The sequence below is a fragment of the Bicyclus anynana genome, chromosome 7 (genome assembly GCF_947172395.1).
Source record: "Bicyclus anynana chromosome 7, ilBicAnyn1.1, whole genome shotgun sequence".
Lineage (NCBI taxonomy): Eukaryota > Metazoa > Arthropoda > Insecta > Lepidoptera > Nymphalidae > Bicyclus > Bicyclus anynana.
In genome coordinates, this window is record NC_069089.1 from 9,770,939 (window position 1) to 9,791,158 (window position 20,220).

Here is a 20,220-nt window from a genome sequence, read left to right on the forward strand (position 1 = left end):
TTTTACCCCACGGCTTGCAATGATAGTGTTTTTAGTGTCTAAAAAATAATTTAGGTACGAAAATCACTATCCTTAATGTTAAGGTACTTAATGTTTTTTGTGAGGATGGCGAGTTCACAAGTATGCTATTATGACGTATTATTCCGTTTAGTTTTCTATTCTCAGAGTAACTCTTACGAGATAAGCGGTATAAACAAGCAATTAGCAACAAGGAGGCAACCTAATTCAAAACCGTCGACATATACAATAAAGTAAATCTAAATATATTTATTTAGAGTCGTTGAAATCGATTAAATTCGTTTTATCAGAACAAATTGTTTGTAAAAGGAAATTGTACAATAATTGTGTTTAAAAGTGTTATGTTGTGAAAATAATTGATTATTCATTAACATGTTTATTACATTTTTCAATTTAATGTAAAGCAAGTATTTAAGGAGCTTTAGCAAATGATATGAATTCATTCCTAGAAACTCATTGATTCTAGAAATCGGCACGGTAATCTCAATACAAATTAATATTTTTTAATAATTATACTTTTTTAATTCTAAAGGAATATTATATTATGTAACTATTGTATACAATTTTTTTGCACGATGCAATTAATGTACAAAAAAATGTCGTTTATTTTGACCTCAAATTGTCAAATCGTAAATATTAGCTCTACTAATCATGAATTTACTTCTAAGTTGTTTTTCAATCGTTATACAATATGAAGAAGAGGAATATAAGGCTATTTATTTATACTATACTTTTTTGATATAGTATTTAAGTGAATTATATTAATACAATTTCAAAGTTACCAGCAATTACTAAACTTATTTAAACTTACAGGTTAAGTCTCAGGGAAATATAATAAAAGGCATCATGTTACTAAATATGAAAGTGGTAAGTGAAAAGTTATATAACAGGCTTTATTTTATCCCCGTATTCCTACAGGAATGGGAAGTACGCGGGTTAAGCCGCGTGGTATCTGATAGTATTAAATATTAATACGAGTAAATTGTAACCTTTTTAACAGGGGACTGATTCCGCTATTTTATGCTCGTCGATATAATATTCGCAAAAAATAAAATGTCACTAACAACGCACTTGCCATGGAAATGAGCGATGTCACATCGCTGTAACGTTACAGAATCCAAGGGCTGGATATTATAGATAGAGAGACAGATACTGACTTACCAGCAATAATAACGCCGATTCGTACCCTCGTTTTTTTTTTATTTTTTTTTATTCTTTACAAGTTAGCCCTTGACTACAATCTCACCTGATGGTAAGTGATGATGCAGTCTAAGATGGAAGCGGGCTAACTTGTTAGGAGGAGGATGAAAATCCACACCCCTTTCGGTTTCTACACGGCATCGTACCGGAACACTAAATCGCTTGGCGGTAACTAGCCACGGCTGAAGCCTCCCATCAGCCAGACCTGGACAAATTAAGAAAATCTCAATCTGCCCAGCCGAGGATCGAACCCAGGACCTCCGTTTTGTAAATCCACCGCGCATACCACTGCGCCACGGAGGCCGTCATATTATCGTCGTGCGTATAGTATAGTAATTAAAAAAGTAAAACCTGTTTTGTATTCACAGTTAGTCCTACTTACCTTTGGGATGTTGTTCATTAAAGAAACATCATCACAATGTCCCGGGGGGTGTAAGTTGCAACCACCACCAGTGTCAGCTTTGATGCGGAATCTGGATCAGTTGTCGGATGAATTGGATACGCTCCCACTTGGAAATCGGAGACTGTAAATATTAACATACATTGGTAGATTCATCATTATTAGGTAAAACGGTGAAGGAAAAAGCATCGTGATTTTCTATGTGTGTAAAGTCTGCCCATCATAACTAATAGCAGGACACCACACATAGGGTCATGAGGTGGACTGCTATTGCCTGAACTCCTCTCATTCTGAAAGGAGACAATTGTAAGCCGAATATAATGATGATGATGATGATTAGTATATTATGAAACAATAGGCTAGTAGTAGTCCTTACACTTTTTTAAAGGGTCTTAAATTGTTCATAAGCGCTCTACTACATTGAATAATAATACAAAAAACATTTTTTTTGAGACATGAATACATAAGTATTTCATAATTGCGTTTTAAATATTTCTTTGATAATACGAGCCAAAACGCTGTCAGCCAAGATGGTCTCTATTTTATTTGATTCATTATGTCACGTAAACACTAAACGTTTGACGTTTATCCCTTTAGTGACCTCAAGTAACATCCTGACGTCAAAAAAAGGACGACAGCGTTTTACGTTTGGAAAAATTTAAAGGACTTAGGATTTTAAATTTTTAAATTAAGTTTACTATGAAATCCTTAAATTTTAGTTATTGATATTGATATTTTTCGGACCCTTATTCCATGTGCTACACGAAATTGATATTACTTACGTTAAATTTTATATGAGTTAACTACCCTATTGCATCATGAGGGTCACTAAAATAAGTGCTTTAGTGCCAAGTTATGCACGTTTCATAGAGTATGAAAATATTACTTACTATTTTAGAATGAGTATGCACAAGCACATCAAATATATCGACAAAGCCGTGAAATTAAATCTTGAAAAGTATTTTTGGAAGTTAGGTAAGGTTACAAGGTAAGTGACCTCCACTTACCTTGTAAGGGTACCTAACTTTTGATGTGTGTGTGTTATTGGATATGTCTTAAAAAAATGGTAGGTCTGGAAACACTATATTTCGATTTAGGGATCCGTTTCTAAAATTTTAAGTTTTACAAAAAAATAAAAAGTGCTTTTGTGTGTGTGTATGTAATGACTATTTAACCCATACGAGTATCTTCATGTTGACGATAAAATAATTATTGTACAATAAAAAAATCTTTTCAGGTTGATTGGCTCACTGTTTCGTGATATAGTAAACCAAATTAAAGAAACACTTTCAAAAATTTTGGGCCTCCCTACATTTAATGGACCTTCTGGTGGTGGCTCATCACAAGGCGGTGGTTCATCGCAAGGCGTTGGTTCATCGCAAGGCGGCGGTAGAAATCCTCAGACGCAAAGGTATACATACTAATTTTGAAAAAACTTATAATCGAACAATTCTGAAAAAATAACCTTTTTTGCGTTAACTGGTAGGTATATATTATTATGTATTCTGTGGTTATGGCCAACGAAGTTAGGCAAGGACAGTTTTTCGAATGCTACAGGCAAGAGTTCAAAAGGAGGGTAATGTTTTTCGGGCGTATGCTAAGTGTGTATGTATGTCCATTTCTTTGGCATGCTCTACAGACCAAATGGCTGGACGGATTTTAATATTGAGTTTGTCAGAGTTGTGGTAGTTAAATAAGATGTATAAGTTTTGAAAATGGCACCTGTTAATGAAAAAAATTCTTTTCCTCACAATATGGGTATCAAACGAAAGGTCGTAAAAAGACCATTACAATCTTTTTATTTATGTTTATAACAGCAATTGCGTTACTCTACTTCAAAGTGAATTATAAAATAACACTTACGTGTTAAGTGGTTGTTTTTGGTGTTTTTAGGTTGATAACAACCTATTACATAATAATAATATTACAAAAAACACAACAATCGTACTGTTTTTAATTATGACTTCTATGAGAATCTAAAAAAATAAAAATGTTTTTCTGTGTCCTATTTGTAAATACAATAAATTGTTTGTTTACGTTTATATTACAAAATTGCTAATTAGTCACGTTCATGTATAATTGTAATTTTCATACTTTATAACGGAAAAATTATTGTATTTGTCTAAGCCATATTTTTTTTTTGCTAGCCGTCCAAATGGTGGTCGGGACAGTGTTGAGTTCATGAACGATGTAAGTATGGTTGAATTGCATTACTTAACTTTAATATGCGTCTGTCAAGCGTGTGTCAAGAAATTTCATTCAAAACTACGACTATATTGTAGGAAATACTCGTAGTAGTCTGAGACGGATATGACATCGCTCGATTTTGTATTGACTTGTTTCCGTGAACATTAGGAATTATTAGGTGGGGATTTATGATATAAGACGCTCACCTTACGGTCGTCTTGTCGTCTACATTGGTCTCGTGGCATTCGACCCGTCCACAACTTTTGTTGTATAATACATCATGGGTTACTTGGGATAGGCAGGGAGGAGGAACTTGAACAGTGAATGATGAGTGTTGGGCGTTGGCTAGTCGGAAGGGATCCCCTAAACCAGCACCAGGAGTCACAAGCCCCCGGGACTGCTCAAGGTATTCTCTGCCATTATTTTTGTAATCCATAAATCGGCTCAAAATATAATATTTCCTCTTTGACTAGCATATGTCAATTGATTTGGTGTCTATTTAAAATGAGTATTTAAAAGGAGAGAGAGACAGTTCCATTCCATCAATTCCCTAGACGTGACCTATAGGAGATGAAGACGCAAAATGATTTTGTAATTATAACTTCTATCACAGAAAACATATGTACAAGTACAGAAGGTTCACTCCGCAACGTCATTTAAATAAATAGCGACTCTCGATACGACACAATACGGCGCAATTCAGTTCGAACAAAATTATTAGCAAGCCGTTATATTTACCTACAATTTTTATTACTATAATTATTACTCAAACAACGTTAGGGCTGTCTTCAAATAAAAAATACTTACTACTAGATTTAACGCGCGGCGATGTTCGCGTACCTTGTTAACAAAATAAAAAAGAAGTGCATTCGTCATTGACTGGACTAACAATACATCAACACATAACTTTTTAAATATTCAGCCACATTACATAATGCAAAAAAGTTTGAAATATTTTACACTGTTTGCCCTAGGTACTCTATAAGAAAAATGCCTACAGCATACGTTATTATGTATTTTGTTTAAGAAACTAAACTTCGTTAAGAATGAATGGTCCGAGACTACGACTATATGGGAAGGTATAAATTACTATACAATATACTTTTCACTACTCTTACTCAAAAACACTGTCATATTACCACTCCACAGCGGGGCTAAACAAGCATTTCAGCCTCTAGGGGCTAAAGTAATTTTGTTTTTTTAATTTTTGTCTGTTACGAGTACCAGCCCAGAACTAGCCTACTATAAAACGAAGAAGGTTTTATTCGAAAATAGAATCATTATAGGTAAGGCCCTGATTGTTTTGAAAAATAAATTAAAAACTTTAAATTGGAATAAAACGCAGCGTTCTTGTCTGTGGAATGAGTTTATTTTTTTATTTAATTTTTATTTAGATTTGAAGACATGGGACATCCTTTACGGTGTAATACCTTTGCTTTTTTCTCATGTGAAAAAAATAAAATTAAAAAGCGGGAATTTAAAAAACAATTGGCGTGAATAATACACACTTGATTTTTTTTCAGAAATTCATTGTAAATTTGTGACCGTAACATAAATATTTTTCAACAATAATTGTTATTGTTGTCTTCATCTAGTGAGAATGGTGATCCTAATTTGAAGATGGATGAAATTTTCAATCTGTTACCATCAAAGTCGAGACGCATTTACTTAAATACTTACCTAAGTGGAGAAAACTACAACGAATAGATTCACTTACGAAAGAAGTTTTTTAAACTATTATCTCCCACATTCACCTCACATATTTCATTATTCATCTTCACAGTAGTCGGAAATTATGTTACCGGGTAAAAGCATCTCCCTTAATATCCAAAATTGTAGACTTTGTAAATTTAATTTTCAATTGAAATAAATCATTGAATATTGTACTAAACTATTTTATTTTCTCGCAATCGTATTGAAAAGCAGAGTGTAACACGTGGGAAAACTAACAACAAAAAACAACTTTACAAACAAACTTATATTAATAGGTATATTAATAACTTTATAAACGAAAATCGCTTGGGAGGTAGCTAGGTACCTAACTATTATACCATAATAATAATAAAATTTATATTTAACTACGTACTTGAACATTAATAACATACCTAATATAAACAAGAAAAACGAAGTAATTATTCGGTATGCGTTTTTTTTAAAAGATAGAGTAATTAAAGAGGAAGGTTTATTTGTATAATAACATCCACGGTTCCCGCAGGATTTGTGAAAAGTTGAAATCCACGCGGACGAAGTCGCGGGCGTCCGCTAGTCTATACTAATATTATAAAGAGGTAAAGTTTGTAAGTTTGTAAGTTTGTCACATTTTTGAAATGGGGTAATCTTCGGAACTACTGGTCCGATTTGAATAATTCTTTCACCAGTAGAATGCTACATTATCGGGGAGTGCTATAGGCTATATTTTATATTAGTATGATGTATATTCGGGTATTAGGCTAGGGGTAGTAGTAAAGTTGACATCGAATTTTACGCGGACGAAGTCGCGGGCGTCCGCTAGTAATATATAAAGTGAAAACCGCTTGACGTACTAAGTTGAAATTTGACAGTTTATAGTTAGTAGACATCCGCTAAGAACGCATTTTGCGAGACGGCCGGATTAAGGAGATCTAAGGGATGACGAAGTTGCGGACGTTCGCTAATTTTAAATAGGAGTTTAATTTAACATCACGATTAATATTTTGTTTTTCAGGATTATGACACGGCAAGAACATACCCACCAGAGCTAGTTGCAACACTCCTGGGCGGTGGAAAGTAAAGTCACTCACGGGTATTCGAAACTATCGTAAAATTTGTTTTAATAATGAATAAAATTCTACATAAATCATTTTAAATCCGATTATGATTGTTGTTATTTTAGAATATATTTAGTAAATCTTAATGTATTCACTACATCGTCCATCCTGGACATCCATCTATCGTTTTTATCACTAGCACTACACACAGATGAGACATTGCCACAAGTGGAATCGATTTGGAACAGCGATTGATCTTTATTATATGTACTCGTATGATGATACAGTAGAAAATCAAATAAAACGTCGACAAATATAAACAATAATATTATAAACGTAGAAATCTAAAGTAACTTAAATATTAGAAATTTTATGTTAGTATGACTTATAACAGTGTAAAACGTAAGTAAACCCAGTGGATTTGACTTCTGCCTCCGATTCCGGAGGGGTGGGTTCGGATCCGGTCCGGGGCATGCACCTCCAACTTTTCAGTTGTGTGCATTTTAAGAAATTAAAATAATATCACGTGTCTCAGACGGTGAAAGAAAACATCGTGAAGAAACCTGCATACCAGAGAATTTTCTTAATTGTCTGCCAATCCGCATTGGGCCAGCGTGGTGGGCTATTGGACTAACCTCTCTCATTCTGAAAGGAGACTCGAGCTCAGCAGTGAGCCGAATATGGGTTGATCTATCACGCTATTTATATTATACATCATACTATTATCATTTCAAAGTACAGTAAAGTTTTAACTTCAAGACTAATGAAAATAATATTTACCAATTCCAACATACTCGTAATTACAACACAAATCAGATTATAAAAAACCTAATTTTACATGAGTAATATACTGATATTTTAACAATACGAGCAACATTTACAATAAATCTATTAAATCAATGTTTACAACAAAGATAGTATGTTTAATACACTTAGCTAGTGTTTTGAGACTTCCTCAGCACTACGGGGCTCGATGATCGATGATAAAATAATGTTGTCATTATAAAAAGGGGAATGGCCATCCCCGGCCCAGGCCTCCTAACGACCCAGCAGTTTATTAATATCTAAAAAAATCATGATAATTCTACTTTAATAATGAAATCATTACTGTATCAAAAAAGGTTTGTACATATAAAACGAAGACAAATAGTAAGTAGGGACCCTAGATTAACACATAGGCTAATTTGTGTCCCGAAAAATCTCATTATTTTGATTGTATTAATATTTGTTATTCTTTCGTTCCGCGACTACTGAACCTACTTAGCTGAATAGATTATAGTCTGGATTAACACGCGAATGAAGTCGTGGATACCATAGAACATAGAATAAATAGTCTTGATTCGACTACCAAAAGAAAGATTTTAATAAATAATAAAATGTATAATCCCACACGTGTGGTCAAAGTGGGATTATAGAGGATTATACCTTTGAAATAAGTCATGAAACATAACTGTTTGTATTTTCATTGCCACTTTCATTTAAATTAAATATTACTTTTTACTGGTTATTATTGACGGGACAAATAAATCAATTTCGTATGGTCGTCGAAATAAATTGAATTCGTTTTTAATAAAGAGAAAAATGTAGTTTGTAAGAGGTTATTGTGCAATAATTTGTGTGCAAGTGTTGTGCTGTGAAAGTAATCGATTATAATAGTAACATGTGTTTGTATATTATATTTTTCAATTTAATGCAAAGCAAGTATATAGGGAGCTCTAGCAACAATTCATTCTTAGAACCTTATTGATTCTAGAAATCGAGACGGTAATCTCAACCTTAATATTATAAATAACTATAAACTATAACTATTTATGATGTATGCAATTAAATTACAAAAAAAATCATCATTTCCTACTATTATAAAATAACTGCTCATTTGCAATTGCAAATGACTAGTAATAATAATTTTTGTTATTGAATTTTACTTCAAATTGTAAAATCCTATTATGGCAACTCATATTATCGTGAATGTGCCTGTAGGTTAATTTCAATTGTTAAACATTGTGAAGAAAAGAAAATAAAATGCTATTCTATTAATATGCTATACTATAAATATTATAAATATTAGTATTTAAGTGAACTTTATTGTATATTTTCAAAGTTACCAGCAATAACAAAACCTATATAAACTTACAGGTAAAGGTTCCAGGAAATATGTTATAAGTCATCATGTTATTGAATATGAAACTGGTGAGTGGTAAGGTTATTTAAACTTTTATTATAAAGAGGTATATTTCAAAAACTCTTACCAACAAAAAATGATAGACAGATACATTATAACCGAGTAATATAGGCCATATTTTATCCCTGTATTCCCACGTCAATGAGAAGTACGCGAGTGATGCTGTGAGGTGTCTGCTAAGCGAATCACCACAACTTTTTCCCGGTGTAATATTTAATCTGCACTACTTAGTCGTTTAACCATCTCTGTATTTCTTTCTATTTATATATATCTTTTAAGCTCTGCGCTTTTGTGTAAGATAACCGTTAATAAGATAATTTTCTAAGTTTTGAAGTAATATGTAAGAAATAGGAAAAAGATATTATGTAGTATTGTATTAGATATAGATATTACTTCTACGTATTAGTTTCAAAATAATTACTTGATCTATACTTACCTATATTACGAGTGTAAAGAGGTAAAGTTTGTGATTTTATAAGGAAGTACTTATTTATTTTTAATCTATGGATCTGACTGAAAAGTCAAAATGTCCATGAAACAAGTGTTCTAAAATGAATTGTTTTTGGAGTAAATAATATTTATTTTGTAAATAGATCTTTATATGTGTCCCATAAATGCATCCTTATCATAATGACGTATTTATAAAGGTGTGTTACATGGATAGTCCGCATTATTTAAATTACTTTGTATGAAAACATATTTTTTTTTTGTAATCAATAAAATATTAGTTATGCAGTTCAATTCTAATAAGTGGTTAATACCTTGAAGTTATAGGAAGGGGTGTGGATTTTCATCCCCCTCCTAACGAGTTAGCCCGTTTCCATCTTAGGTTGCATCATCACTTACCATCAGGTGAGATTGTAGTCAGGGACTAACTTGTAAAGAATAATAATAAAAAAAGAAATACTTCCGAGCACACTGTATAATACTTCCCCTGAATCATTATCCCTCCGTTCGTTATTATTCTTCTAATAATTAGGAGTAATTTATACGATCTTTCTTTCTAAAAGGATACTATAGATACAGACAGAGATGGATTCGAACCTAACACTGTTGAATTATAGTAGCAAGTAGTATAATAGCACTACTTTCGTGCCATCGTTCGTAGGCTTTATAAAGACTAAAGCTTGTTTTGTATTCACAGGCAGTTCTACTTACCTTTGGGATGCTGTTCTTTAAAGGAACATCATCACAATGTCCTGGTGGATGTGGGCCATCCCCATTGCCAGCTTTGATGCGGAATCTGGAACTGTTATCGGATGAATTGGATTCCCTCCCTATTGGAAATCGGAGACTGTAAATATGAATAAGCTATAAAATATGTTAAAACTACCATGTTGGTCTAGTTGTTCTGTCGCTAAGGACCACAAGGTCTTGGGTTCGAGATCTGAGAAATACTGAGCTTTTCTTTCTTCTAAGAAATTTTCAGTAATAAATCTTAGCCTGGAGTGAAGTTGTTGGTGTTACACCCCGTGCATTGGAAAGCATGTTTTAAGAGGCCTTAATATCCTGGTCATTAGGGTTCCGTAGTCCACAACACACCCTTATAGTTCGCCATATCCGTCTGCCTGTATGTCCGTCCGTCCATCTTTTAGCACGAGCGTGTAAATTAAAAATGCGAACAAAGGCGTAAAATAAAGTCTTTTAAAATATTTTTTAGGGTACCTCCCCTGCATGTAAAGTGGCGATATTTTTTTTACTCGTTTATTTCATATGGTATGGTTTAGTTAGATCAGTATTTAAAAATTATGAGGGGTCTTTTACCAACATTTTCGATTTAGAGATCCGTTTTTAAAATATTAAGCTTTTATAAGTTAATTTTTGTTAGAGTTAAGTGTCCCCGCCCCCTACAGGCTACACGGTTGTTTATGGATACGTGAAAAAATTCACGAGAGGACATATAATAAAATTACAAGGAAAACTATAACAGCTAAGTAATAATTGCTATTTAATAATAAATAGTAAGTAGAGTAATAGTCGAACAACTTAAAAAACGTAATTGGAAATCGAATATTGCACACTAATTCCGTTATTAACTCAAAAGACAAAGTTGTCAGTAAGATAACACATTGTCTGTTAAAATTAGAAAGGTGCAATTTGTTATGGGTATAATATTAATAATTACGTCTACAAAGTAATTATTTTTTTTATTTTATTTTATTTGTCGGTATTTTTATGCATTACATAAAGAATTAAATTTAATCGACAGAACCGTACACAGCGCGTGGCCCGAAACACACTTGGCCGGTTTTTATTTATTTATTTATTCTTCATTGCACTAATAGAATAATAAATATACAAGAATAGTTACATCTGATAGTGATTGCAAGAGTTCAACATTCTAAACCCCAATGATATTGTATACTAATATAAAATAATCATGGCTATACCCGATATCTCAGGAGCAGTGGTAGTTCTGAGCTCCATATCTGGTCATGCCTGTAATTGACCGTTATTTATGCAGAATACATGATATATTGTGTCTAGTGTCTACCCATATTCATGTTGAGGAAACCATCGTGAGGAATCTGGGGATTTTCTTAAACTTAGCACCCGTAGAGCGGTGCTAAGTTTGCCACTCCACATTGGTCCAGTCTGGTGGATTATTAGCCTAATGCTTTAAAATCTGAGTGGAGACTCGTACTCAACAGTTAGCCGAACATGGGTTATTAATGACTAGCTGACGCCGCGCGGTTTCACCCGCGTGGTTCCCGTTTCCGTAGGAATACGGGGATAATATATAGCCTATAGCCTTCCTCGATAAATAGGTTATCTAACACTGAAAGAATTTTTCAAATCGGACCAGTAGATCCTGAGATTAGCGCGTTCAATCAAACAAACAAACAAACAAACTCTTCAGCTTTATAATATTAGTATAGACATTGATGTTGAGGAATAATTAAGACATTATAAAAATCTTTTTTAGGTTTATTTCCGATGTAATTGAAAAACTAGAAAAATTAATTCAAGAAACAGTTGCATTATTTTTTGGTCTCTCTGTTCCATCTGGTAACGGAAGGTCTTCTGGTAGAGGCTCATCACAAGGCGGTGGTAGAAATCGTCAGGCACAAAGGTATGCCTACAAGTTACTTTGAAGAAAAAAAATACTGTTAAACGAATAATAGTAATAATAAAAAAAGCTTTTTTTGCTTTAATGCTAAGTGGCAAATTTAGGCAAGGACAGATTTTTGAATTCTAGAGGCTAGACGAATTCTTATTCGTATTTAATAATTTATTAAAAGTCTAAACTTTATTTTTTTATTTTGCTAGACGTCTGAATGATTGCTCGGGATCTGATGACTACGAATGTGTAAGTATTTACACTTACAATTGCAAATAATACGCCCACCAGGTGGACTGACGACGTCAAGCGAGTCGCAGGTATTCGCTGGATGCAGGTGGCTCAGTATCGTGATGTTTGGAAGTCCCTACAAAAGGCCTATGTCCTGCAGTGGACGTCCAACGGCTGATATGATGATGATGAATTGATCTAATTATTATAATATGTCTATTTTACTTCATTTTGATCCGACGAAAATACGGAGAGAATCACATTACAACGGAGAGAATTGTACAAATTTAACAAAAATTTAAATAGGTACTGGACTTAAAAAACATAAACGTATTTACCCACTTTGAAGTCGTTACCAAGCCTGTGTGGTGTTGATTTAAGTCGTACCTACTGAAACCCTTAAAGAAAAAAGAATGTCTGAGAAATGAATTTTTTTATGATAAATCATACGCCTTAAATACATCACCAGTTTGGCACCGCCTTCAAAGTTCAAAGTGATCAGTAGGTAGAAAACATTATAATCTTATTTCGTATTTCGCGCTGTTTACTTTCGTGGGTAGTGTACGTTTATCTTACTGTCTTTACTTGTTTTCAAAAATCGAAAAAATAAAATTATACATTTATTTCATACACTATAATACCTACTTAATATTTTATTTTTCAGGATCATACAGTAACTTTGCCTCCAGATGTTGCTTAGCAATCCTGGGTGGTGGCTAAAGTCAATCACGGCTATTCGAAACTTTCATACAATTCATTTTACTAATGATTAAAATTCTTGAATTAAGGCCTACAGATTGTTGTTTAATTTATTTGCTTAATATACAATCACCACATGCGGCTCACTGCAGAGCACGAGTCGTTTCACGTTCGCCAAATGCGCTATTGCAGACTTCACACACGTAGAGAATTGAGAAAATTCTCAGGTATGCAAGTTTCCTCACGATATTTTTCCTTCACCGTTTGGGACACGTGATATTTAATTTCTTAAAATGCACATACCAAACTGAAATGTTGGAAGTGCATGCCCCGGATCGGATTCGAACCCACGCCCTCCGAATCGAAGGCAGAGGTCATATCTACTCATGGGCTATCACGTGTCTTTAATAATATACAGTATATTTATTGAAATCTTAGTCTATTCTCTAACATCGTCATATTTCTTATCTGTAGGCATACTCCTATAGATTAGAAATCACCAAACAGCCTTTCTTGATGAGTACTGTTTACGAACAAACAAATTAAAAATGAAAGTTAAATCACTAGTTTTTTATCTTGGTTCTGATAAAAGCTGCTTGATTCAAATAAAAGCTGTGAATTACAGTCTTTCTTTAACATTGGTTATTTCTGCAACCACTTCCGAGTCTTCTAAATTCAGATGGTGGGATAAAGAACTCGAAAATTCTTTTAAGAGCAATTGCATACGTTTTTATAATAAACTGCCACATGAAACCACAGACATGTCTCTCATTAACTTCAAAGTTTATATTAAACGCAAGCTTATAAAAAAGTCGTATTATAGTGTTAATAAATATATAAACGACAAAAAAGCTTGGAAATGGAATGTATTACATGACTGGCTACTCATACACCTATTGTTAACTGGCGATAAACTAAAAAAGAAAAAACCTGACTGAGTTTGTTGTGGGCTCTTCTTGGACCAGGGCGAGTTTGGAATACTCGTATATTTAATTTTAAGTTTTCGACTAATTAATTATTATCACCATTATCTTATAATATTATTACCTGACCTTTCGAAAGTGCTTGTAAACTTAGCCAAATTGAAATAAATGAATATTGACTATTGACTAATGCCAACATAAAGTGAAAAAAAAAAGTGTAATGGAAACTTCTTCATCTTCATTGCTGATGCCGCGACTCAGTCCGTATAGAAATAATTTATAACAGGACGAAGTCTTAGGTTTAACTGCTGAGTCAGGACATGAAATATAGAACTTAATTCTAAGTACAAGCTGTTGAGAAGTCGGTAGTGTTTTAGTCCCGTGCCTCCAAGAAAATGCACATAACCCATTTAATATAGAAAAAGGATTTATTGTTGAGTTTATGAATTATATATCATTTTATACCAATAAGTTTCATTAATTCTCGTTTAGATCGCAAATCCCTATAACCTTGGAACAACTCCATTAGATACAACAACGAGTATAATGATAGCGGAAACGTAACCTTGAGAATTATTCGTTGACTTTTTGTCGTAATATTTCCGTCACCTGTGCCTCAGGGCGGTTTTTGCAGTAGTGTATACCACGGCAATAAAAGTAAAGTTGAATAAAAGTGACAGTTGTGTGCGCAGGTATAATTATAAACAAAATTGTTAGACTCTTGCTCCGTGTTGAAAATTTGAAAATTTTGTACGCGAATGTACGTACGTCACTAACCCCCGAAAATGTGTTACTGCACATAGGTCAACGTACAGGCCGCTTACTAGTATATTTTGTTTAGTCTTACTTCAACCATTCGAAATCATCATAACGATGCAAAAATCTGTCACACGCAGTTATGATCTATGTTTATAGTTATACTTATATTATAAAGAGGTATGGTGTATGAGGTGTAAAGTGAGGTGAGGTGTGTAGGGGGTAATCTCTAGATCTACGAAACCGATTTTGAAATATCTATTACGAATAGAAAGCCATGTTATTCGTGATTGTCATCGGCCATTCGAGGCGTTTGCTAGTCTGTACTATTATTATAAAGAGGTAAAGTTTGTGGTGTTGTAGGGGGTAATTTCTGGAACTACTGATCCAATTTTGAAAATTCTTGTACCACAAAAATCCACTTCATTTTTGAGGGTTATTTATTCTCGTTTTCTCACGGGAACGGAAACTACGCGTATGAAACCGCGGAAGGTCGGCTAGTAAAATATATATATAAAAAATAACTGTAAACTAAGACTTGTAGATACTCGTAACAACTGCATTATAAACAATTGAACACCCATTAAGTACAACCGAATGTAAAAAACTATGACTAACGTTAATGTGAGTATCTCTGTGTGATCATAATATTAGATTTAATATTACTTGGTTCTGTCGAATAAAACCATGTTTGAATTAGATTATATTAGATATTAGCAAACGCCACGCGGTTTCACCCGCGTGGTTTAGGTTCCCGTAGGAATTCGGAGATAAAATATAGCCTATTATATCTCCGTATATCACTCGGGGATAGTGTGGCTTTCCAACATTGAAAGAAATTTTCAAATCGGTTCAGTAGTTTCGGAGCCTATTCAATGCAAACAAGCAAACAAACATACAATCCAATCTTTCCTCTTTAGTATTAGGATAGATAAACTAATATTATAAATGGAAGATTGTAACGACTTTATTCAAAGACTTGAACAAGTTACGTAGGCATATTTTTTAACTCTGTACTCCCACAGGAATGGGAACTATATAAAGAGTAAACCAGGTGGCATTCAATATGAAGTAGGTGAATTAATAAAATAATAAATTTGTTTTATATAAATAAAACATTTATCTTATCATCTTTATGTAAGGTAAATGAAGATAAGTGACTTTTTAGAATAAGTGTTATTAATATTATGTACAGATCGTCCAATAAATAAATTAATTAATTAATGATAGACGAAATTAATATTCCTATCATTATAAAAAGTTGATAAATAAAGGTATTTTGCTTACTTAATTAAAGTTATATACCTAATATTTTCTTTGTTTCAATGATATTTCTTGTTATTGTACCTAATCAATTGAATATTAGATATATTATACATTTATTTTACAATTTAATACAAAACCAGTCTTTAAGGAACCCTAGCGACGGATATAATTCATTCCTAGTACCTCATTGATTCTGGAAATTACGACCGTAATCTCAGCACAAATTCATATTTTTAAATGAACTCGTCGAGTCAGAACGTATCTAAGTGAATTGTGATATAGAATATATAATACAATATCAAGGTTAACGACAATAACAAAACTTAATTAAAGTTACAGGTAAAGTCGTGAGAATCAAGATATTTTGTGTGATCAAAAACAACCATAAATCGTCATGCTACTAAATATCAAAACGGTAAGTCGACAACTTAACTTACTTAACCACTAGTGACTCGCCCCAGCTTCCCATGAGTTTATTGCTTCATATTCACGGGTTTTCTATAGAGCTATCTGTTTTTTTTCTTGCTAGTTATGTTATAAATCCTATCGATTGAATGAGCTCATAAATTTTCAATTGATTAAGTACAAAATTTTCAAATCTTATACTCAGGAAACGGATATAGTCGTATTATGTACTATATTGATGAGTGACGTTGTTAATTTCTAATTGAATTCCGTATTAGCAGATCTAACTAGCAGATGCCCGCAACTTAAACTCCACGACAAAATTGAAACTCCACGATAAAATTGCAACATACAGTCAGATGCGTTGGAGTACTTTGCTGTGTAATATGTATCTAGCTTTGTAAGCTTCCGTTTTATCACTAATAAAACAAGTGATTATAAAACTCAAACTCAAAATTCATTTAATTAAATAAGCTTACTTTAAATAATATTATTAGATAATGGTGATATTAATTATTTTAAAACTTAAAATTAAAGAAACGATGGTTCCAAACGCCCCTTGGTCCCAAAAGAGCCCACAAAAAAGTCAGACGTGATTTTCTTTTTTAGTTTATCACCATTTAACAATAGGTATAAGGTAGTCAGTCATATAGTGCATTTCATACCCAAGCTTTTTTATAATTTATATAATTATTAACACTATAGTACGACTTTTCTTTAAGCTTCGTTTAATAAAAGCTTTAAACTTATTGAGAGACATGCCCATAGCTTCATAGATAGCTATTTATTTTTTGAATTTGCAGGTAATTCTACTTACCTATGGGATGTTGTGTGTTAGAGAAGCACTGTGTTACCCACCACCAGTGCCAGTTGATATATTGACGAGAAATATAGAACATTTGTCGCAGCAATTGGAACATTCCAGAATTCCAATTGAAAATCGAAGATTGTAAATATAAACTTAAATATATTTAGGTACCCATCACCTACTCCGTAGGATTATTTTGTAATTACTAAAATTTATTTCAGATTCTTTCGCCTACTAATCAAAAATATTCAAGGCAAAACTCGTGACTTATTTTCAAAATTTACTGAGGCTCCAGCATCTTCTAGAACTATTGGGCCTTCTTGGCTTACAGGACCTACTGGGTCTATTGGACCTACTGAGTCAATTTGGTCTACTGTGGCTACTGGTACACCTATGAATAATACACAAGACGCAGCTAAAAGAACTGAGACTCTTAGGTACTATTTTAAGATTTATTTTACCTTGCATATTAATGTTTAATGAAAACATTTTATAAGACAGAAGGGATGATGAAAATTTTTATATTGAATAAAGATTTTTATATGACAACTAAGTTATACATAAGACAATCTTAGATTTATGAAGTTTAAAAATAAACGCACAAGAAACAAAGATATTTGTAATTTTGTTTGAACGCGTATTTAAATTTGACGATCTCTCTAAACTCCGACGTCATTCTTTCGTGCCATTTATTATTTGGCGTTTTGAAGCGTTCCATGGCAGCGCCGCAAAATTGACCCATTAAAGCCTTATCCCAGCCCGGCTCAGAAAGTAATGATGCCAGATACCTTGTTTACTTCTTCAAAATTGCTTTACTATTAGCATACTACAATACATAAATCTAATTAAAAAACTGTTATCATGCCTATTAAACTAACGTAAATTAATAAAATTACTTAATTACGAGTACCCTTCAGAACATCCTCCAAGTTTTTGTAATAGATTCTTATACTAATCCGAGCAATGTTATCCACAGCAAGACAGATCAACCATATTCTGATGTTGCTCGAAATATAAATTCTCAAAGCAATTCTGGATCTACAGTAGACAGTAATGCTGTAGAAAGACAAATTACTGAAGAACCAAATCCAGTTGACCTGGATTCTTACCCTACTACTACTGATATAAATGTAAGTATTTTTTCATTGAATGACAAGTCCTCCGTCAGTCGCGTTCCTCATATATGAGGGTCGTGACCACCTCCACCCATGATTTTCAGTTTTATTGTGGTACGCCATTGTGATCTATCTCTTCCTATCGATCTTCGGCCACCCGGAAAGCATTATAGACTGTGGAGTCGAGTGTGGTGCGGATCTGATCAGACCAACGCATCGGGCTGCGATCGCGCAGCATCTTTCCTTCCACTTTGCCAGTGACCATCAGAGTCTCGAGATTATCTCCGTCTTCCTGGAAATGTGTCCGAAGTATTCACTTTAGGCAGATAACAGAGAAAATGCCCTAAGCCCTTGATTACGATCTCATCTGTGACGACGCGGTGTAAGATGGAAGCGAGCTTCCTTAGAAGAAGTACAAGTTTCATTTAACCACACCTCCGACGATTTCTACGCGGCATCGTACCGGAACGATAAATTTGGCGGGACGTCCTTATTTTACGCCGATAGGGTGGTAACTAGCTGATGCCAGCCACCAGACCAGATCCTAGTCAGTTCAGAAGTTTTAAAATTCTAAACTGAGTCGATCAAACCTAGGATCTCACTGTTGAGAACCACAGCCAGAGAGTTCGTCAAAAGCCAAAAAGTATAGGTATCATTGTATAAAAGTAACCATATGACTACCATTGATTAGTTAGTCTATTGCAGTTACTGATCTATAATAATATGATAAGGTCAATACTTCAAAATCTAGGACAGTTCAACAAAAATACTCAAAAAATTATATTGCAAATATATTTATTTTATTGCTACATAGCGTTCCAATGCGTCATCATCTGATATTAGGTGGTTTCTTACATATAAAATTACTAGCAGACGCCCACGCCCTTAGACCTCTTTAATCCGGTCCTGTCGCAAAATCCATTCTCAGCGGACGCCTTTTCTGCCAAATTTCATCTTTTTAGGTCAAGCGGTTTTCGATATTTCGTGATGAGATGACCTTTCGCTTTTATACATAAATAGATAGAAGATACATTTGCAACATCATAGGCTACTGTGATAACCCCTTTTGAAGAAGTTGTTTAATTGAAATAACCCTGTATGACTATTAGGAAACACTGCACTAATAGATATGTTTATGTATGACATATTAATATGTGATTAATTTTTTTTTTTTCAGAATGAAGAAGATGAACTTTCAATTAGAATTGTGCCCCAGCAGGTTGTCGCAACGCTCCTAGGCTAAAAAGCTATTTAAGGCTTTATGTATAACACTAACGGAAAGATTATTTTGTAACTATTTATTATTTGAACAAATATTAATAATAATAATTTTATAAGTATTTTAATGACTAGGTATTTTCTGAACTAAAATTCTATGTATTTTGAACTGATTACAGTTAATTATTTAAGTTTAATATATTTCTATCAAAGATGATGTTAATCTGTTTATCCCCCCCTGGTCCTCCACAAACAAATAATTAAAACTATTAAATTAGGCAGAAGTTTAAATACCAGTGATTTCCCAGAGCTTCCATTTATCAGAAGTACAGGGTTTTTCCACAGATTGACATCGCTGAAGATTAGCCCGAATACAAAGCAATAAAGTTATTAAAATTATTTTTATGTTTGCACAATAATCATTATATCAAATAATATTTTTATATATCCGACTAGCGGATGTCCGTGACCTCGTCTGCGTGGAAACACTAAGCCACGACATTCTTTATTAAACTATAGCTACGTAACTATAATTCTTTCTCTTAAATTACTCTATCTGTTGATGAAAATCCCATGACTATCCGTTATGCCGTTTTTAGGGTATTTTTGGTTGTATTTAAAAAACGAAAAACATATATTATACATTTATTTCATACACCATATACACGTCTTATTTTTTTAAATTTTCCAGAGGTTGTTTTATCAATCCTAGGTGGTGGCTAAAGTCAATCTCGGCTATTCGGAACTATAATACAATTTATTTTACTAATTATTAAATATCTATAGTATACAGTAAGGTAACAATATACAGTATGTTTATTGAATCTTAATATATTCTCTGAGATCGTCATATTTCATATCTGTAGGCATACACCTACATATTAGAAATTACCACAAGTGAAATCGCATTAGAACTGCGCTTGGTCTTTATTTTACGTCCTCATTGGTAGAAACGACAAAAAATAGATTAGGATACGATACTTCATAAACATTAAATTTTAATA

At 33.2% G+C, this 20,220-nt stretch overlaps 2 protein-coding genes across 2 annotated transcripts; both read left to right on the plus strand.

Moving 5' to 3' along the window:
• Nucleotides 1-4,050: 4,050 nt before the first annotated feature.
• On the plus strand, nucleotides 4,051-12,820 carry LOC128198228 (uncharacterized). Its single transcript, XM_052882466.1, has 7 exons — nucleotides 4,051-4,211; nucleotides 6,510-6,587; nucleotides 8,689-8,742; nucleotides 9,879-10,030; nucleotides 11,661-11,807; nucleotides 12,005-12,044; nucleotides 12,691-12,820. The coding sequence occupies exons 3-7, from the start codon at nucleotides 8,722-8,724 to the stop codon at nucleotides 12,724-12,726; spliced, it is 396 nt and encodes a 131-aa protein (XP_052738426.1). The 5' UTR covers nucleotides 4,051-4,211; nucleotides 6,510-6,587; nucleotides 8,689-8,721; the 3' UTR covers nucleotides 12,727-12,820.
• A 3,074-nt stretch (nucleotides 12,821-15,894) lies between these two features.
• Nucleotides 15,895-19,615, plus strand: LOC112054553 (uncharacterized). Its single transcript, XM_024094379.2, has 5 exons — nucleotides 15,895-16,085; nucleotides 16,879-17,024; nucleotides 17,105-17,320; nucleotides 17,860-18,013; nucleotides 19,176-19,615. The coding sequence occupies exons 1-5, from the start codon at nucleotides 16,065-16,067 to the stop codon at nucleotides 19,239-19,241; spliced, it is 603 nt and encodes a 200-aa protein (XP_023950147.2). The 5' UTR covers nucleotides 15,895-16,064; the 3' UTR covers nucleotides 19,242-19,615.
• Nucleotides 19,616-20,220: the final 605 nt, after the last annotated feature.

Bases quoted from the DNA above. Each gene is read 5' to 3' on its own strand.
- LOC128198228 (XM_052882466.1), top strand. From the start codon at position 8,722: ATGTTATTGAATATGAAACTG. The intron at 8,743-9,878 runs GTGAGTGGTAAG...TTGTATTCACAG, and splicing joins TGTTATTGAATATGAAACTG to GCAGTTCTACTTACCTTTGG. The intron at 12,045-12,690 runs GTAAGTATTTAC...TTTATTTTTCAG, and splicing joins GATCTGATGACTACGAATGT to GATCATACAGTAACTTTGCC.
- LOC112054553 (XM_024094379.2), top strand. From the start codon at position 16,065: ATGCTACTAAATATCAAAACG. The intron at 16,086-16,878 runs GTAAGTCGACAA...TTGAATTTGCAG, and splicing joins TGCTACTAAATATCAAAACG to GTAATTCTACTTACCTATGG. The intron at 17,321-17,859 runs GTACTATTTTAA...TGTTATCCACAG, and splicing joins AAAAGAACTGAGACTCTTAG to CAAGACAGATCAACCATATT.